A 15,627-nucleotide genomic window follows, 5' to 3' on the forward strand; every position below is an offset into this window, starting at 1 on the left:
CCCCATACTACATCTGTGAAGGAAGGGGGGGTTTATAAACCTTTTATAGCATTTTGTGATAGCGATGTGAAGCAGCAGAATATGAGCACGGTCAGGACACTGGAAAGCTTGGCCTTGCTAAATCTCTGCTTGCGGTATTGGCTGATTCAGTTCATAAGTCAGACTTGTGCTTAGGAACAGAAAGGCGTAAAACCAGCTGATCCATTACTCATCTTAAGCTGTAACTGGAGAAATGAACCGCTTTAAAAAATGAAGGCTACAGATCAAAATGATATTTTCCCTTAGACAGAAAGCTAAAGAAATAATTTGGGAAGCTTTGTTCAGCATGACCTGATCACAGGGCTGCGGAAGTCCTGGACATGACTTTAATTACTGGCCCAGTCCTGTAATTATTCTGTCCTTCAACTATTTTTATTGCAACAGCTGGATTGGAAAATCCTTAGAACGAACAAAAAAGATCAAAGCAACACTCCCCTCCAAGCCCCTTCACAACCTACAATCTGTCATCTGGTGTAACTGGGACACGCTGGGACAGCGAGTTCCTTTGGGCTGCAGCCCGGGAGCGGGGACATGGAGCCCCCAATCCCCCCCGAGCAACGCAATGAGGAGGGCTGGATGGAGAAACCATTAAGCCCATCTTCTTCCCCGTGCGGGTAACGGGGAAAAGCATCCTTACAAGTTGTCTTGTGCTGGGTTTGATCCTGTCTGGGGTTCAGGAGAGCTTCCTGGGCCATGTGTCAGGGCTGTTTTATTTTCCGTGACATCTGCTCCTCGCTGGCTGCCAGCAGCATTCCCTGCGGCACCCGGAGCCCCCGGCAGCCTCGCGCTCGCCGGGTTTTGTCTGTTGTGCTGGGTCGCCCCCTCCCTCCCGCAATTGCTTCGTACGGGGCTCAGGAACAGCTTGAAGGGGCAGCAGCATCCAAAGCTGCGGCCGGTTATTTATATTGCATGAAGACGGGCTCCCCTTGCTTGCCAAATGGCCTCTCTGTGCCGCTCCCCTGCCTGGCGACATCCCACCTCGGCGAAAGCCTGCGCGAGGGCCGGGGAGCCGCAGCACGGAGCAAGGCTGGGGATTTTCCACTCTTTGCTGCCCTGGCGTTATTTTTGTTCGTAGCTGAGAGAGCTGTCTGCACGGCTGATGCCCTTTTTATAACTCTATTACAGGGAGTTGTAGCTCAGCCGTGATGCAGCCTCTGCGCCACAGCAGCCTTTCTACGGGGGCTTTTACTGGACGGATGGGATAATTTATCCTCCCTCTTTGCTCTTTATTTTAATCTGCGTTTAGTCTACGGGTTTATTATCAGCAAAATGAAAGGTATGAGGATGGAAAATGCAAATGGTAACTTGACAGACCCCAAGGGGTTTGGATGGGTGCCTTCGGGAGCCCGGCAGCGGCGTGCTGAGTGTCTGGCACCAGGGGCCGTCTGGGGAGGGAAGCAGCTGGAGCCCGGTTGGGAAAGGTCCCGCCGTGCCCTGACTCCTGCTAGGGCCGTGCCAGGCCAGTGATGGGCTCTTTGGTACACGAGGGGGGCTCTGGAGCCGGTCCCCCTGCCCTTAGTGGGCTGCACATGGAGGCAGAACTCATCCCGCTGCCCCGCCGGAGGGAGCGGATGGTTGCTATGTAGGTATTTCTTGTGCATAAAAATACAATCATTATAATTCTTTTTTTTAAACAGCAAATCATCCTTTTCATTATATCCTATGGGGGCTGTTCACCGCTTTTGTGTCCGCTTGCTCTGAGTAACTTTCCATCAGTCCCAGGGGATGGCGTGGTCCTTCTCCTTCCACCCAAGAGGTCTCTCCAGGGTTTGAGCACCAATAACCCTGAAGGCTGGTTTTCTGCCAGCAGAGCCACCCAGGGGCTGGGAGGAGAGTGACCACAGGCCTGTGCTTGGGTCACCAGAGCCTGGAAACTGTTTCTGGCACTATTCACCCCCCCTGTCCCTCCACACAAATATTTTTGGATTGGAAACCCTCTCTCACAGTTGCCAAAAAGAAGATGACAGAAATGGAGCCGTAAGCGACTCAGTGACCGCTGGGTTTGTGTTTGGTTTGCAGCTGAGGATCCGTCTGCGCTTGCTGCTGGTCTGCTCGCCTTGGGGGACACAACTGAGGTCCTGACGCTGCCCAGGCCTCCAAAATGGTCATGCAAAGACACCACCTCACCTGCGCAGGAATAGCATTTGCTCTCTACCTTCATCACCTCGTCAGCACCATTGAAGTCCCTCTGGATTGTAAGTTATGGTTTACCCCTTTAAAAATTCCTGCTTGGATGGTTGAGGGGGTAGAGCGATGCACAGGGCCCAGGTGGCTTTCCTGGTCCAGCCTAAGGTTTTCTTTTCTGTTGTTGGTTTTGGAATAAGTTTTGTTTTAAACCACATGCCCTCCAGAAAGTCACCTAAATCACTCTCTGCTTTAGTCAATCTATCTCAAACGCTGAGCAGAGGACTCAAAACCACGTACCAAGATGGGACAGAGCATCTGAGCCAAACTGGTGAGGAAATCAGGTCTGGGCAAGTCTTCAGCCTGTTGATCTCAGTGGAACATTCCGGGACTCCTGGCATTCCTACAGAACACGGGCAGGCTTTGGGATGCTCCTTTGGGGAGGACGTGAGCTCGCTGCTGCTCTGCTCGGGCAGATGCTGCCACAATCTGACACCCAGCTCCCCGAGGGCAGTGGGGACCCAGGCAGGTCCTGCAGAGCAATGTGATTTTTCTCCCTCTGTTGGGACTTATCAGTTCATTACAAGAGGGGAGTTATGTTTTATTCAGAAGAGCTGGGGGATACAGAGCGAGGAGGAAGGGGGCCATGGGCTGATGTTTCTGCTGCACGGGCACCTTCAGGCCCGCGGGTGGGAAATGCACGACTGATTTGAATGCATTTGAGACAGGGGTTCGTACCAAGAACTGCTGAGCCACTGTTCTGGAAACCAGTTTTGTAATTTCTTTGTGTCCCAGCTTCCTCCTGTAGCGGCTGTTAATAATAATCAGCCTGTGGCTGCGGGGGATCTCTTCCGACAGTGCAAGGCACAGAAATCCTCCAGCGAGCCGGGCGTTAGTGGAAGCAGCACAGCTTTTTGCTGGGGTCTAAATTTAGGCTGAAGTGCCAGGGCTGCTCTTGAGAGGAGAAATTTCTACCCTTTGGGATGTTGCTCTGCGGAGCCCTGGGCGTGCTGGCTGTAGCCGTGGTCCCCTCAGCTGATCCCTGACTCTGGGCGGCAAAATGGGAAGGAAAAATTTGAGGTAGTGGCTTTTGGCTGAAATTTGGAAATGACTGGAGAGAAAGGATGAGAAAACTCTGATTTGCAGAGGGGAATAAATACTTACGTTACTTGAAAAGGAGAGAGTCCCAGACTCGAGTCTGAGCCCCTGCTCTGCTCCATTCCAGATGACTGTGGTTGAAAAGATCTGTTCCCCTGGAGTCAGCACAGTAACGCGCACAGGGCACTCTTGTTCCCAGCAATGGGAATTTTATTTGATGCGCAGAGCTCAGTGATTCCTTCAGGCCTGGATTTGTTAGGATCTATAATAGCCCAGAAATGCAGGCAGCTGGCATGGAAGCAGGGCCCCGCGCAGTTGGGGAAAGCTGAATGGGTCTGCAAAGAGCCACCTTCTGCCATTCCTCGTGCTTTGCATCAGGAAAGGAGTAATTTTGCTACTTAAATGTAATGTGACCTTAGGAAAGTAAGAGAAATGCTGACAGCTGGTGGAGAGGTGCTCAAGGCAGCCTGCAGCAGCTCATCGTTTCCCAGCAGCTCGCAGTTTCTCTGGCTTCTTCCTCCTCCTCCTCCTCCTCCTCCCCACTGCACAGCACTGAGCTGCAGGAGAGCATCGTCCCTTCCAGTGCTGGTGGGAAACTGGGATCATAACTCTGAGCTTCCTTTTGTCATCCCTTCCCAAACGGGTCCCCTGCACGACAGATATTTGTAAATCTTGTGCACGGGGGCACTCTTGTTCCCAGCAATGGGAATTTTATTTGATGCGCAGAGCTCAGTGATTCCTTCAGGCCTGGATTTGTTAGGATCTATAATAGCCCAGAAATGCAGGCAGCTGGCATGGAAGCAGGGCCCCGCGCAGTTGGGGAAAGCTGAATGGGTCTGCAAAGAGCCACCTTCTGCCATTCCTCGTGCTTTGCATCAGGAAAGGAGTAATTTTGCTACTTAAATGTAATGTGACCTTAGGAAAGTAAGAGAAATGCTGACAGCTGGTGGAGAGGTGCTCAAGGCAGCCTGCAGCAGCTCATCGTTTCCCAGCAGCTCGCAGTTTCTCTGGCTTCTTCCTCCTCCTCCTCCTCCTCCTCCCCACTGCACAGCACTGAGCTGCAGGAGAGCATCGTCCCTTCCAGTGCTGGTGGGAAACTGGGATCGTAACTCTGAGCTTCCTTTTGTCATCCCTTCCCAAACGGGTCCTCTGCACGACAGATATTTGTAAATCATGTGCACGGGGGCAGCTGCACGCAGCAGTGCCAGGAGCAGGCGGGTGGGGGGCATCTCCCAGCCCCGGGCAAGGGATCCTGCCGATGCCTGCCCTGCCAGCCGACCCTTCCCAGCCTCCCTTAGCTCTTTTGGACACATGGAGCATCGGCTTAGTTTCATTTCCATCCCGATCTTCAAGAGGCATCAGGGGTTTGCTTTCCGCTCCTGTTTAAGGCGATCAGGTCAGGGCTCCTGTGCGCCCTGCTCGGCTGGGGGCTGAGCTAAGGAAGGCATCGCCTGTGCTCCAAGGGCTGCAGGTCTGACCAGGCGGTGTGCAATGAGCCCCAGCTGCTCCGGCTTTGCGCCCAGGCTGGTAAACGTGCAAATCTCAGGCTCTGGGAGTGCACGAGCTCTATCCCCCACCTCCCACCAGCTGTGAAAGCCTTCCCTGCCCCACGGAGATCAGCTCCTTCGTCCCCATGGGCACCCAACTGCCCTTGCTTGATGCACCCTGGGAGTGGGAGATCTCCCCAGGGTGGCATTTTGCTCCCCGGACTTTATGTTTCAAGGGCAGAAGCAGCTTGGGAGAGGGCAGATGTGTGGGCGAAGCCTCAGGGTCCCCTCACGGCAGAGGGAACAGCCCTTGCTCATCCTGTGTTGGGGGACCTGCACTATTTGCTCTTTCTTTTAAGCTTGCCCAGGTGCTTTATCCCTTCCCCAACCCTAACAAATCTTCTTCTTTGGATAAAATCCTGCCTGCCCCTGCCCTGGGGACAGGATATGGATCCCAAGGTCCCTTCCAACCCTTGATATTCTGTGATTCTGTGATCTCCCCGGATATTACAAGCACCTTCTCTCAGTTTGACTATCACCTAAAAAGCCAGCTGGGGGGGTTATCAGGCACATATTAGCCTCTGACTCAGCTGTGCCCCCTTTTGGCCCCCCAAACCCCCTAAGGCTGTTAGGGTTGCAAGGCTAATACCCTAGAGAGCTAACGGGCCCAGCTCAGCAGCAGCTTCTCCCACATGGACAGTAAGTATGTAGATTAGACCGTGCTTGAATTGTAAAATGATTTGTGTGTAGTATTTGCAAGCCCTGCAATGACTACGTGTGTTTGTGGTTGCGTCCGTGCCGTGTATAGGTTTGCTCTTCAATTAACCTTTTCTCTTTTTTTTTCATTATGCTTGCGCTTTGGGAATAACAGCCAATATTCAGAGTGAATGTAAGTGTTCCCCTCTCTGCGTACGTGCCCGCCTCCTCTGCATGCCCGACATGGGGCACGCGGGGTCTGTACTGAGCAGGGGGCCGGGGGCGGCTGTTGCTTGGCACATGGTGTACGTGGGTGCGTTGCCCACTCCTGTGGCCAGGCTGGCCAGAGTCAGGACGAGCTAATTCTGAACAGCCAGGCAAGGCTGGGAGAGACCCAGGAGGTGCTGGAGCAGCCTGGGAGGAGCGCTTAGGCTCTGCTGCTTTCCCCGGAGCAGGAACCAGACCGTCTTTGCAGTGCAAATATCATTTCTGTGGGGGCTTGTTATTGCTAACGCCACAGCTTGGGGGAGAGCAGGCTCCTCTGCCTTGCACGAACGCCACGCTCGGCCCCACGTACTGACACGTCTGCAGCATTGCCAGCTCCCGGGGGGAGAGCAAACAGGCTCGGAGCTGAGGGGCTTCGTTCCAGGACAGCCATGGGACTGAGCTCTTCAATTCGGAGTTCAGGAGCAGAGCCAGAGCCTGCACTGGCTGCTGGGCTCCTGCGCCCCTTTTCACAAGCCCTGCCCTCCTAAACACCAGTGCCGCACTCCTTTGGGGTAAATCTGGGAGGTTTTGAGCCTCTCTCTTGCCAAGGGAGTACCTGTAAATGTCTTGCAGGGGCTCTCTGGCTCCCTGTCCCAGCTGCAGCCCCTGGCTCGGAGGGGCACAGCCAGGGTGCCTTTCAGTCTGATTCAAACAACCAGCAGTAGCAGGAAGATGTAACTCTGAAATTTCTTAATGAGACCAAGATACCAAGGGAGAAACAGGGGCTTCCCGGTACCAAAAGGGAGTCTGAGCATTGCTGATGGCCCGAGAGGTGATGAGCAGCACAAACCCCCAAATGCTCGTGGTAATTTCCTCAGGTGTTGAAGGGCTTTAAACCACAAATTGCCCGTCCAGCCTGGGGAAGATGCTGAAATCCCATCAGGATCTGCTGCAGGATGGCAGAGAAGGGATTCGCCCTCTTTGCACAACCCTCCTCATGGCTTTCCGTTTGCTTTGCAGTGCCTCAGCCCCCCACAATCACCAAGCAGTCCGTGAAGGACTACATCGTAGACCCAAGGGACAACATCTTCATCGAATGCGAAGCCAAAGGGAACCCCATTCCCACGTAAGTGCACCTACAGCCCTTGCTACACTGAAGCTCTACTGTTCATGAGAGCTGGCTCTGGAGGAGCTCCCCTGCGGTGCCGCTTGCACTGTCAGCTAATCCAGCTGTTGGCTTGCACGGCACAGGTAAGGATCTCACCGGGTAAATACGGTCCATGGTTACAAACCCAACCTCTCCCCCCTGCTTGCAGTTTTTCCTGGACACGGAATGGGAAGTTCTTCAACGTGGCGAAGGACCCCAAAGTGTCCATGCGGTGGCGGTCAGGGACGCTGGTCATCGACTTCCACAGCGGGGGACGGCCAGAGGACTACGAGGGCGAGTACCAGTGCTTTGCCCGGAATGACTTCGGCACCGCTCTCTCCAGCAAAATCCACCTCCAGGTTTCCAGTGAGTAACGGCAGTGGCGCAGAGCAATCAGGGACTATTTGCTATTTGCATCGTAGAAGAGGCACAGAGAATATCCAGTGCTCAAACATCTCAGCCTGCTTCATCTGTTACCTGTGTCAGGATGTATCCAGCCACAGGACCGAGATGAAGGCACGGGGGTTATGGCTGTAGCTATCAGGGAAATACTCGGTATAGGTTTAAGGGAATCTTGCACACGTAGAAATGAAGCTTGCATTGAGGCCACTCCATTGAAACCAGGCCAGGTCCAGCGGGAAGAGATCTGCAGAGTTACTTCCCTCCCTTCCTCAGGCGGTGTCTCTACTTCTTATGGCAGAGTCTCCCCTGTGGCCCAAGGAGAAGGTGGATGTGATAGAGGTGGATGAAGGTGCTCCGCTCAGCCTGCAGTGCAACCCGCCGCCTGGCCTGCCCTCGCCCGTCATCTTCTGGATGAGCAGCTGTGAGTCGGGGCAAACCCCTTCCCACCTCCAACCCTGCGGGCAGCCTTTCCGTCATCTGCGGTGTTTATTTAAGATAACTATGTTTGGGGTCATTACTGCTAGCTCAGAGCTCGGAGGTGCCCATACGGGGTCTGGGTCGGGGGTTTCGCCTTCGTGCAGCCGCCTGCGGGGGGATCTGGCTTGCGCTGAATGCCTGTCCCCCCCTGCAGCCATGGAGCCCATCCACCAGGACAAGCGCGTCTCCCAGGGCCAGAACGGTGACCTGTACTTCTCCAACGTCATGCTGCAGGATGCCCAGACCGACTACAGCTGCAATGCGCGCTTCCACTTCACCCACACCATCCAGCAGAAAAACCCCTACACCCTCAAGGTGAAAACCAGTAAGTGTCACAGCAAGCGCTCAGGTTGGGTCTTCCCTGGCCTCTCTCGGGCAGGGTTTTCCTTCCAGTTGTCTTGTTTCGCTTCTTGACAGCACTGAGACCTACCAGGGAGAAGAGTGGCTTCCTTCCTTTTGTTTAGGGTAGCACAGGAACGTGTTTGGGTGAGGAATGCCAGTCCTGGCAGGGAGGGCTGGCTGGTCGCCATCCAGCATCTCAGAGCTTTGCAGCTTCGTGGGTCGAGGGCTGCAGAGGCAGCTTGGTGCAGGTATTGCTACGTCCGTGTGTCTGGGATAAACTGGAAAGCATTTCAACACAGATGGGGCATTCCCCCCATCTTTAGGGAAATGTATAAGACCGAGTGATCTTTCCCCAGTTTGAAAGCTCGACATAGCCTTGGTTTGCTCCAGGCTTAGGTTTACGGGGAGCTCCTGGCCGTGCTGGTGCTGCACGGGGGGACTGAGTGTGTGTCGACCTTGCACAGCCCAGGATTTACTTTCTGACCAGGAGCCGCTGTTTAGCCCCATGGCTCTGGGATGTGCTAGCAGGAGGGCTTGACCCTTTGAGGTCTGAGTGTGTACACGTGGGACACGCTCAGGGTGGCCGGAGATCTCAGTCTCACCCTAGTGTAGAGCATCGGCTTGGGGGACAGGAGGAGCACACATGTGGCTCTCTCCAGGCACGTGAAGAGCCCTTCCATGGGCAGGTCCAGCCACGGCAGACTCTTCTCTAGAATTGAGACTGCCTGGAGGACAGCGAGCTCCTGATGCTAACGCATTTCATGCCCGCGGGCTGGTGGGGACGCTGGCAGAGGGGACACGAGCTGAGCACTGCAGGACGTGAGGCTTTTGAGCTGACGCAGGTCCTGCAGAGCATGGGCTCTCTTTTGGTGGGGTGGGGGGGTGCACAGCACCGGCACAATCAGCAGCTGACACAGAAGCAGCAGCTATGGGCCCCAGTCATCAGACCAGAGCCACCTCCCATTCCCAGTAAGGTCAGACTGGGAGGAAGGGATAGCGTGTGCCGGCAGATGCAAGGCTGTGCTTTGGGGAGCAGGCTCTTGTCCCAAGCAGGCACGAGGCACTCCCAAATCCCAGCGTTAGGAGCTTAATCTGGTCTCGCAGCAGCTTAAATCAGACATAACGCTACGAAAGTGTTCTGATACCAGTGACCTAAAAGCGCTGTGAGCGGCAGGCGGGCCCTGGAGTGCTTTGCACTTTTATTGTAACAGCTTCTCCTCTGTGTAGAGCATGAGTGGAGAATCAGCAATATAAATACTACAAAGAGGCTCTTTGCTAATGGTGAGGAGGGTGCGCAGGTAATTAATTCTGAATATTATTTATCTGTGTACAGAGCTGGCCAGACAATGCCAATGTTCACCTGCTAGGGAAGGACTGAGTCCTGAATTAGTGTGAGCTGGGGAAATTCTGGCAAAGATCTGTGGTCACTTGAGCCTCCAAAGGCTTCAGCCTGACATGTTTTCCAAGCTATGGAAAAAATGGAAAAGAAATCCTGGATGATTTCTGTGCAGACAGATACAAGCTCCCCATCCTGCTACGCTCAGGTGCCACCATAGCATTTGGCTCACAGGCTATGTACAATTGGCTTCCAATTATACTGGACCCTCTTTTTAAGTTTTCCTTTAGAAACGTCTGCTGAATTATCAGATGCAAATGCCACCCCAGAGGCCCTGACAATTTAAAGAGTGGAGGCTCTAATTTCTCATCTGTTATCATACAAAAAATTCTTTATATGTACAGTGTTCAAAGGAGACGAGCTTGTAGTTGTCTCGAGCTGTTCAATCATCTCAGCCTGAGGCCACGAGCATTGGCTGGCCTTAAAAAAAAAAAGTTCACCAGCTGCTGAAAAATCATTGCACGGGGTTGCTGTGCCCATGGCTGCAAGAAGAGGGAAATGCAAAGGCTTGGGGGGAGCGATACTCCCGGGCCTTTCCCTGCCGAGTGTTCCTCTGGTGTTTCCAGGTTCAGATAGCTCTTGGGCATCTGCTGGGCTCTCCTAATGCCCTTGCACAGAGACACGGTGCGTGGCTGATGGGCTCAGGGTGACAACTATACGGTAGCCAACGTAGCCCCTCACATCTCCTGTTGGGCAGGTGACAGCGTCACACGGCTGTGCCCGCATCCTGCTGGAAACCAGGGTGCTCTCACACGCCAGAGCAGTATTTTGGGGAACGGTGGGAGCTGACAGAGGGCAGAGCCTCCAGCAGCCGCAGCTTTGTGCCCCGAGTGCTGGCGGTGGCTGTCGATAAATGAGAGCAGGGTGTTATTGAGGAGCTGCTGTTCCACGTGTCGCACAATCTACTTCAATCACCTTGTCATTAAAAGGGATTTTACAGCAGATTATGCTTTTAGACCCTAATTTTTTTTATTTTTTTTTTTTTCATTTGTTCATCCTAGCCATGCCTTTCTGCATCGTTACGCTGTGCCTAGCTGTGCCCAGCCTGTGCTTTATGTTGGGAAAAAGTAGCCGGAAAATGTTTCCCTCGTAGTTAAAAAAATGATGGAAAAACCATTTGCTTCTCCAGATTGAACTGATTTTTTTTTTTTTTTTTCCCCCAAAGATACAAATGTTTGTCTACTGACAAGAAAAACCCTTCAAGGAAATGTTTGTGATACAATTTTCATCTATTTATTTGTCTTCCCATCTTGTAGGAGGAAACCAACCCTCTTTTCCTCTCCTGTATTGCTGTGTTACGTCGTTTGCCCTGGCAGGCAGCTGAGCTCCGAGTGCTTTTGTATCCCTGCTGTTGCCTGTCCGCACCGCTCTTGTGTTTGGAGCAGAAATTTAATCACACTGCCATGTACAGTGGTGAGTCAACGCTGGCTTCTGGAGACCTTCACGGTTTAACCCCCCTCTGCCTAACCCGACTGATCTCCCCCGCTAACCGGGCAGCGAGCGGCCCCGCGTTGGCAGCATCGCCTGCCCGTCCTCTGTGTGTGCCCGCGTCCCCGTTCATGGGTCGTAGCCTCAACTTTCGCAAAACCAGGTGTGATGAAAGAGCCAAAGGGCGACAGAACCCCCCTCGATGTTTTCACAGCTTAAAATTCTTGAGTTTTAAGCTAATTAATTGGATACGCGGAGCTCAGCTTGAGAGACAATTTGGATTAATAGGATCTGGCCCATGTGAAAGAGCCCGCGTGGCAGAGCCAGCCCAGTTTGCGTCCTTGCTGAAGAGGAGGCCTGTCCTCGGCGGAGGCTCATGATTTAAAGATAAGACCCACCATCCCTCTTCCCTCTGTCTTGAGAGAGCAGCTATTGTGTTGGTGGCTAAACACAGGCAGTGACTGGGAGGGGAAAAAAAAAAGAGGAAAAAAACCCCATAGTATTTGGTTTTCTCAAAAGCCGGGTGCTTTGTTTCTCTGTGGCGAGGTTGTACGTGGGTTGATGCTTTGGCGAAGGCTCTTGCCCTTTGTCTGGGCAGGGAGGTTACCTCCGGAGCCTGCGCTTGTGGGGAGAAGCCCGTCCCAAACTCATAAATTATACTGCAGGCACAAAACCGCGTGGCTCCCCAGGGCGCGATCACTGCCCTGCGAATAGATTGGAAGTGTCACGGACCTGATGGGATAACGCGGGCAGAGCTGGGCAGCAGCAGGGGTTTGTAGGGGAGCGGGGAGATGGGGCTGTTGGCAGGCGATGCCGAGAGCACAGGCACTGCCAGAGACCACCACGGAGTCTGGTTGCCCCAAGGCCAGGCTCTATCATGGGCAGGATTTGGTTTCTGCCCCTCTTGCTGCTTATGGGGGCTGGGGTTGTGTGGCAGCAGGGGGGGGACAGCCCCAGCGATGCCCCGTGCTGCATCCTACAGCGAAATCCCGCTCAGCTTCCCACCTGGAGCTGCAGCTTGCTTTGTGCCTTGCCCAACCCAGGGCACATTCCTTTTCCACTGGGACTTTTGGGTCCAAGGAGTGCTTTTGCCAGCTAAGAGCAGAGAGAGTTTGGGGTGTGAGAAGCGGAGGATGTTCCAGGCGAGGGCACTGGGTTTGGTGTCCCCGGTGAGAGCCCTCCCGTGCCAGCGGGGCAGCCCGGGCATCCCTTCCCCACCAAGGGAACCGGGGTGTTGACATCTCACCGGGCACCAGGAATGGGAGGTTTCTGAGGATGCTGGAGAGCTGGGGAAGGCTCAGGTGAAAAACCAGCTTAGGGGGAAGTGCTGGTGGCAGCAAATGGGCTGGGTGGAGTCTGAAAATATTTGTAGAAATGGCTGTGAAAGGGGATTGCCAGCAAAATTCAATGGGAGCTGCATAAACCGCATCGCGCCTCAGCTGGAGGTGAGCGGGAGGAGACGCCTCCCTCGCAGACACGCGGGGCCAGGGACCAAAGAGAAATCCAGTGGTGAGCTCTCCTGTAAATATATCTTGTACCTCAGCAGCATAAATATGATGTTTGCGTTTCAAAGAGAATGCCTGCACACCGGCTGGGCACCATTTCTGCATTTGCAGCCCTCGCCGGATCAGGAGGGAGAGTCACCGTGGTGGCTGTGGGCTTCTTGGTCTCCCGCTGCACGTCGTTGCTCAGGGAAAAGTGATGCTCAGCAGTCACTTGGTTAGGAAAATGAGATCTCAGCTGCGCAGTCTCACAGGTTTGTCTAGCTTTCTACTCACAGGCACGTAGGATAAACTGCCTGTTCTTTGCACTATATGGCTTATTTGCACTTAATGTCTCCTGGAACGTTTTATGGGTCCAGCGGATTTAAGCCACCCACTCACACCCCTGTGCAAACCTGAGCTCCAAACCAGTCATTTCATAATAGTTAATGAACTGGTGAAAAAATCCTTACCCTTGGCCCTTTTTTCTTTTTTGCTGACCCCATATTTCTCCCTGGAATGTCCTGGCTGGCCACACTGGTCTCTGGAGCCAGCCTGCAGCAAAGCAAGGAGCCGTAGGGGCAGGGTTGTGCAGAAGAGGGATGTCCATCTCCCAAGTATTTTAGGTGTTCGGGAGACCTGGGGCTCTCGGACCCTGTACCTTGGGGTGCTGGTCCCCATGGTACGGGCTGAGCTCCAAAGCTGGCTCTGCAGGGAAGCTCGGTGGGACGGGCAGCACGGGCTGGGGGTGCACAGCAAAGCAGCGGGAGGCTGCCAGCCCCCTCCCCTGCCGGCCTGCGACGGCCGTGCCCCAGCTCATCCCGGGGACTGGTTGCTGCTGGTGTGGACGTGGGGCACAAGCGGGTTGTGGGACGCTTGTCTCAAAGTGCCCTGGAGGGCCAGGCCAATCGTGGGATCTGCACCCAAGCCCTTCTCCCCACGGCTCGTAGCAGGTGCAGTGATTTCCTTGCTGCAAAAGTTAATTGCCGAGGCAAACTGTCTGCAATTATGAAGGAAAAATGACCCAAAAGGAGTAATTAATTGAATATTTTATTAGCAGAAGTTTCTCACCTTTTTTAAAAATGGAAATGAAAGTCTGTTTTGTTCTTTTTTTCTCTTCATTTTTTATTTTCTTTTCAATTTTTATTTTATTTTGGCGATGTGGGATGTTTTAAAGCTGGCTGGCTCTGCAGGAGGCGAACAGATGGGATGTGTCTGGATGTGCATATTCCTGTTATCATCTCCAAGTAGAAATGCAAGTTTATGTACAATTTTAAATGCTGTCAGGTCCGGACTGTGGGGAGGGGGCACTTGGCTGCCCCAGGGTGAGAAGTGGCTGTTTCTGGGATATCCTGCTCACAGCTGAACGGGTCCGATTTCATAAAGGCGGGGACAAGAGCAGCAATTTCTTGGAAGCAGAGTCTATTTTTGAGCAGAAATAAATAGCCATGGGATTTATTTTTCCAGCTCTGTTCCATCCAAACAGATGAGTGAGACGTTGCTGTTTGTCTGACAGCTTCCAGTTGGAGCTGCCCCAAGCTCAGAGCTGGAACGGTACCTTTGCCCGAGAGAATTTCTGGCCTCTCCCTATTATAAATAGCAAAATATTTATTATCATAGAATCACAGAATGTTTTGGGTTGGAAGGGACTCCTAGAGGTCACCCAGCCCAACCCCCCTGCAGGAGCAGGGACACCTTGAACCACATCAGGTTGCTCACAGACCCCTCCAACCCCCTGGCCTGGAATGTTCCCAGGGATGGGGCCTCCCCCCCCCCTCTGGGCAACCCCTGCCAGGGTTTTGCCACCCTCATGGGAAACAATTTCTTCCTTAGATCCAGTCTAAGCCTATCCTGCTTCAGTTTAAAGCCATTCCCCTTGTCCTGTCCCAGCTGGCCCTACTAAAAATCTTGTCCCCCCCTTTCCTCTGGGCCCCCTTGAAGCCCTGACCGGCCGCACTCAGCTCTGCCCGCAGCCTTCTCTTCTCCAGGCTGAACACCCCCAACTCTCCCAGCCTGGCCCCATAGCAGAGGGGCTCCAGCCCTCGGATCATTTTAGTAGCCCTCCTCTGGCCCCACTCCAACAGGTCCATGTCCTCCTTGTGCTGAGGGCTCCAGAGCTGGATGCAGTACTCCAAGTGATGCTGTACTAAGGCAAAAAGCTTATCAGCTCTGCAGTGGTGGTGTTAGGTTTATTGAACAAGTGGATAGGATACTAATTTATCTCCCTTATTTTTAATTTTCATCATTAATATATGGCTCATAAAATTTGGCTTGCACTGCTGCTCATCTCTTCTAGTTATGCCCCGGGCTCCTGAGCACATGGGTTCATTGTGGGAATGAAACACAGAGCCTGCTCAAACAGGCTGCAGACTGTGGGCTTATAAAAGCCAATATTGGCTTATAAAATAATATCCCACTCTCCTAATCACATGAGAAGAGAGAATTTCATGAGTCCGGCCGGAGGCATGGGAGCTGTTGGTAAATACTGGCTTTAAACCCAGGCGCGGGCTCTGTCATCCCCCCGCAGAGCCCCGGCGTGGGCTGGATGGTTTTAACCAGGAACGAGATCCTCTCCAGAAGCGGGCAAGCAAACAGCAGCAGGTGCCTGCCCAGAGAACTGGCCCTTCAGGATAAGGTCAAGATTTGCCTGCCCTGGTAATCCATTAATCAAATAATTGACTAACCCGCTGACGAGCACGTGCGGGCCGGTAACCTGCGGGTGCGTGGGAGCGGTGGGATGCGTGTGTGCGGCCGCGCTCCGGAGATGTGGAGTTGTTCCAAAGGCATGTTTATTTCCTGGGGTTGGGTTTATTTTTTTCCCCTTGTGAGCCTGGTCCCAGGCTTTCCCTAAGGCAGGCTGACGGGAACTCCATGAACAGACCCTGGCCTCTCTCCCCTCCTCCTTCCCAGCCCTTTTCCCCTCCCAGAGCTCAGGCAGAAGCTTCCCAAATAGACCTGGGCATCCCCAAAAGCCCCGCGGTGCTGGGCACACCTGGCTGCCTCCTGCTCGCTGAGCAAATGAAGCTTTTGGGGCAGCAGGAGAGGGCTTTGCACCCCAGGATCCTGCTCCTGCACCGGCTGGGCTCTGCCCACTGATCGCTTCGGGATTTGTAGTGACCCTGTGCCAACCCTGGCCATTCTGTCCCCTTTCCTAATCTCATAACCCCCCTTTCTGCTACTGCTGCTTTCAAGCCCATCTCATCCTCTTTTGTCCTCACTGATCTAGATCTAGTTTGATAATTCCACTTATTAATGGAATCCATTCAATTAATAATTATTTTTTTCCCCTACAAAGAGACCTTT

At 53.4% G+C, this 15,627-nt stretch overlaps 1 protein-coding gene across 8 annotated transcripts in view; it reads left to right on the forward strand.

Moving 5' to 3' along the window:
• Positions 1-2,140: 2,140 nt before the first annotated feature.
• Positions 2,141-15,627, forward strand: part of NFASC (neurofascin) — a 61,445-nt gene continuing 47,958 nt past the window's right edge. For 4 of the 8 annotated variants that reach the window (XM_009647018.2, XM_009647234.1, XM_009647310.1 and 1 more), the window contains exons 1-6: positions 2,141-2,234; positions 5,620-5,637; positions 6,672-6,777; positions 6,968-7,164; positions 7,499-7,621; positions 7,832-8,002. In XM_009647018.2, coding sequence (XP_009645313.1) covers positions 2,141-2,234; positions 5,620-5,637; positions 6,672-6,777; positions 6,968-7,164; positions 7,499-7,621; positions 7,832-8,002 — 709 coding nt within the window. Of the gene's footprint in view, positions 2,235-5,619; positions 5,638-6,671; positions 6,778-6,967; positions 7,165-7,498; positions 7,622-7,831; positions 8,032-10,800; positions 10,829-15,627 lie in introns of all 8 variants that reach the window. The other 4 variants (XM_009647091.1, XM_009647162.1, XM_009646939.1 and 1 more) reach the window with 3 other exon arrangements.

The sequence above is a fragment of the Egretta garzetta genome, unplaced genomic scaffold (assembly GCF_000687185.1).
Source record: "Egretta garzetta isolate BGI_Z169 unplaced genomic scaffold, ASM68718v1 scaffold640, whole genome shotgun sequence".
NCBI lineage: Eukaryota > Metazoa > Chordata > Aves > Pelecaniformes > Ardeidae > Egretta > Egretta garzetta.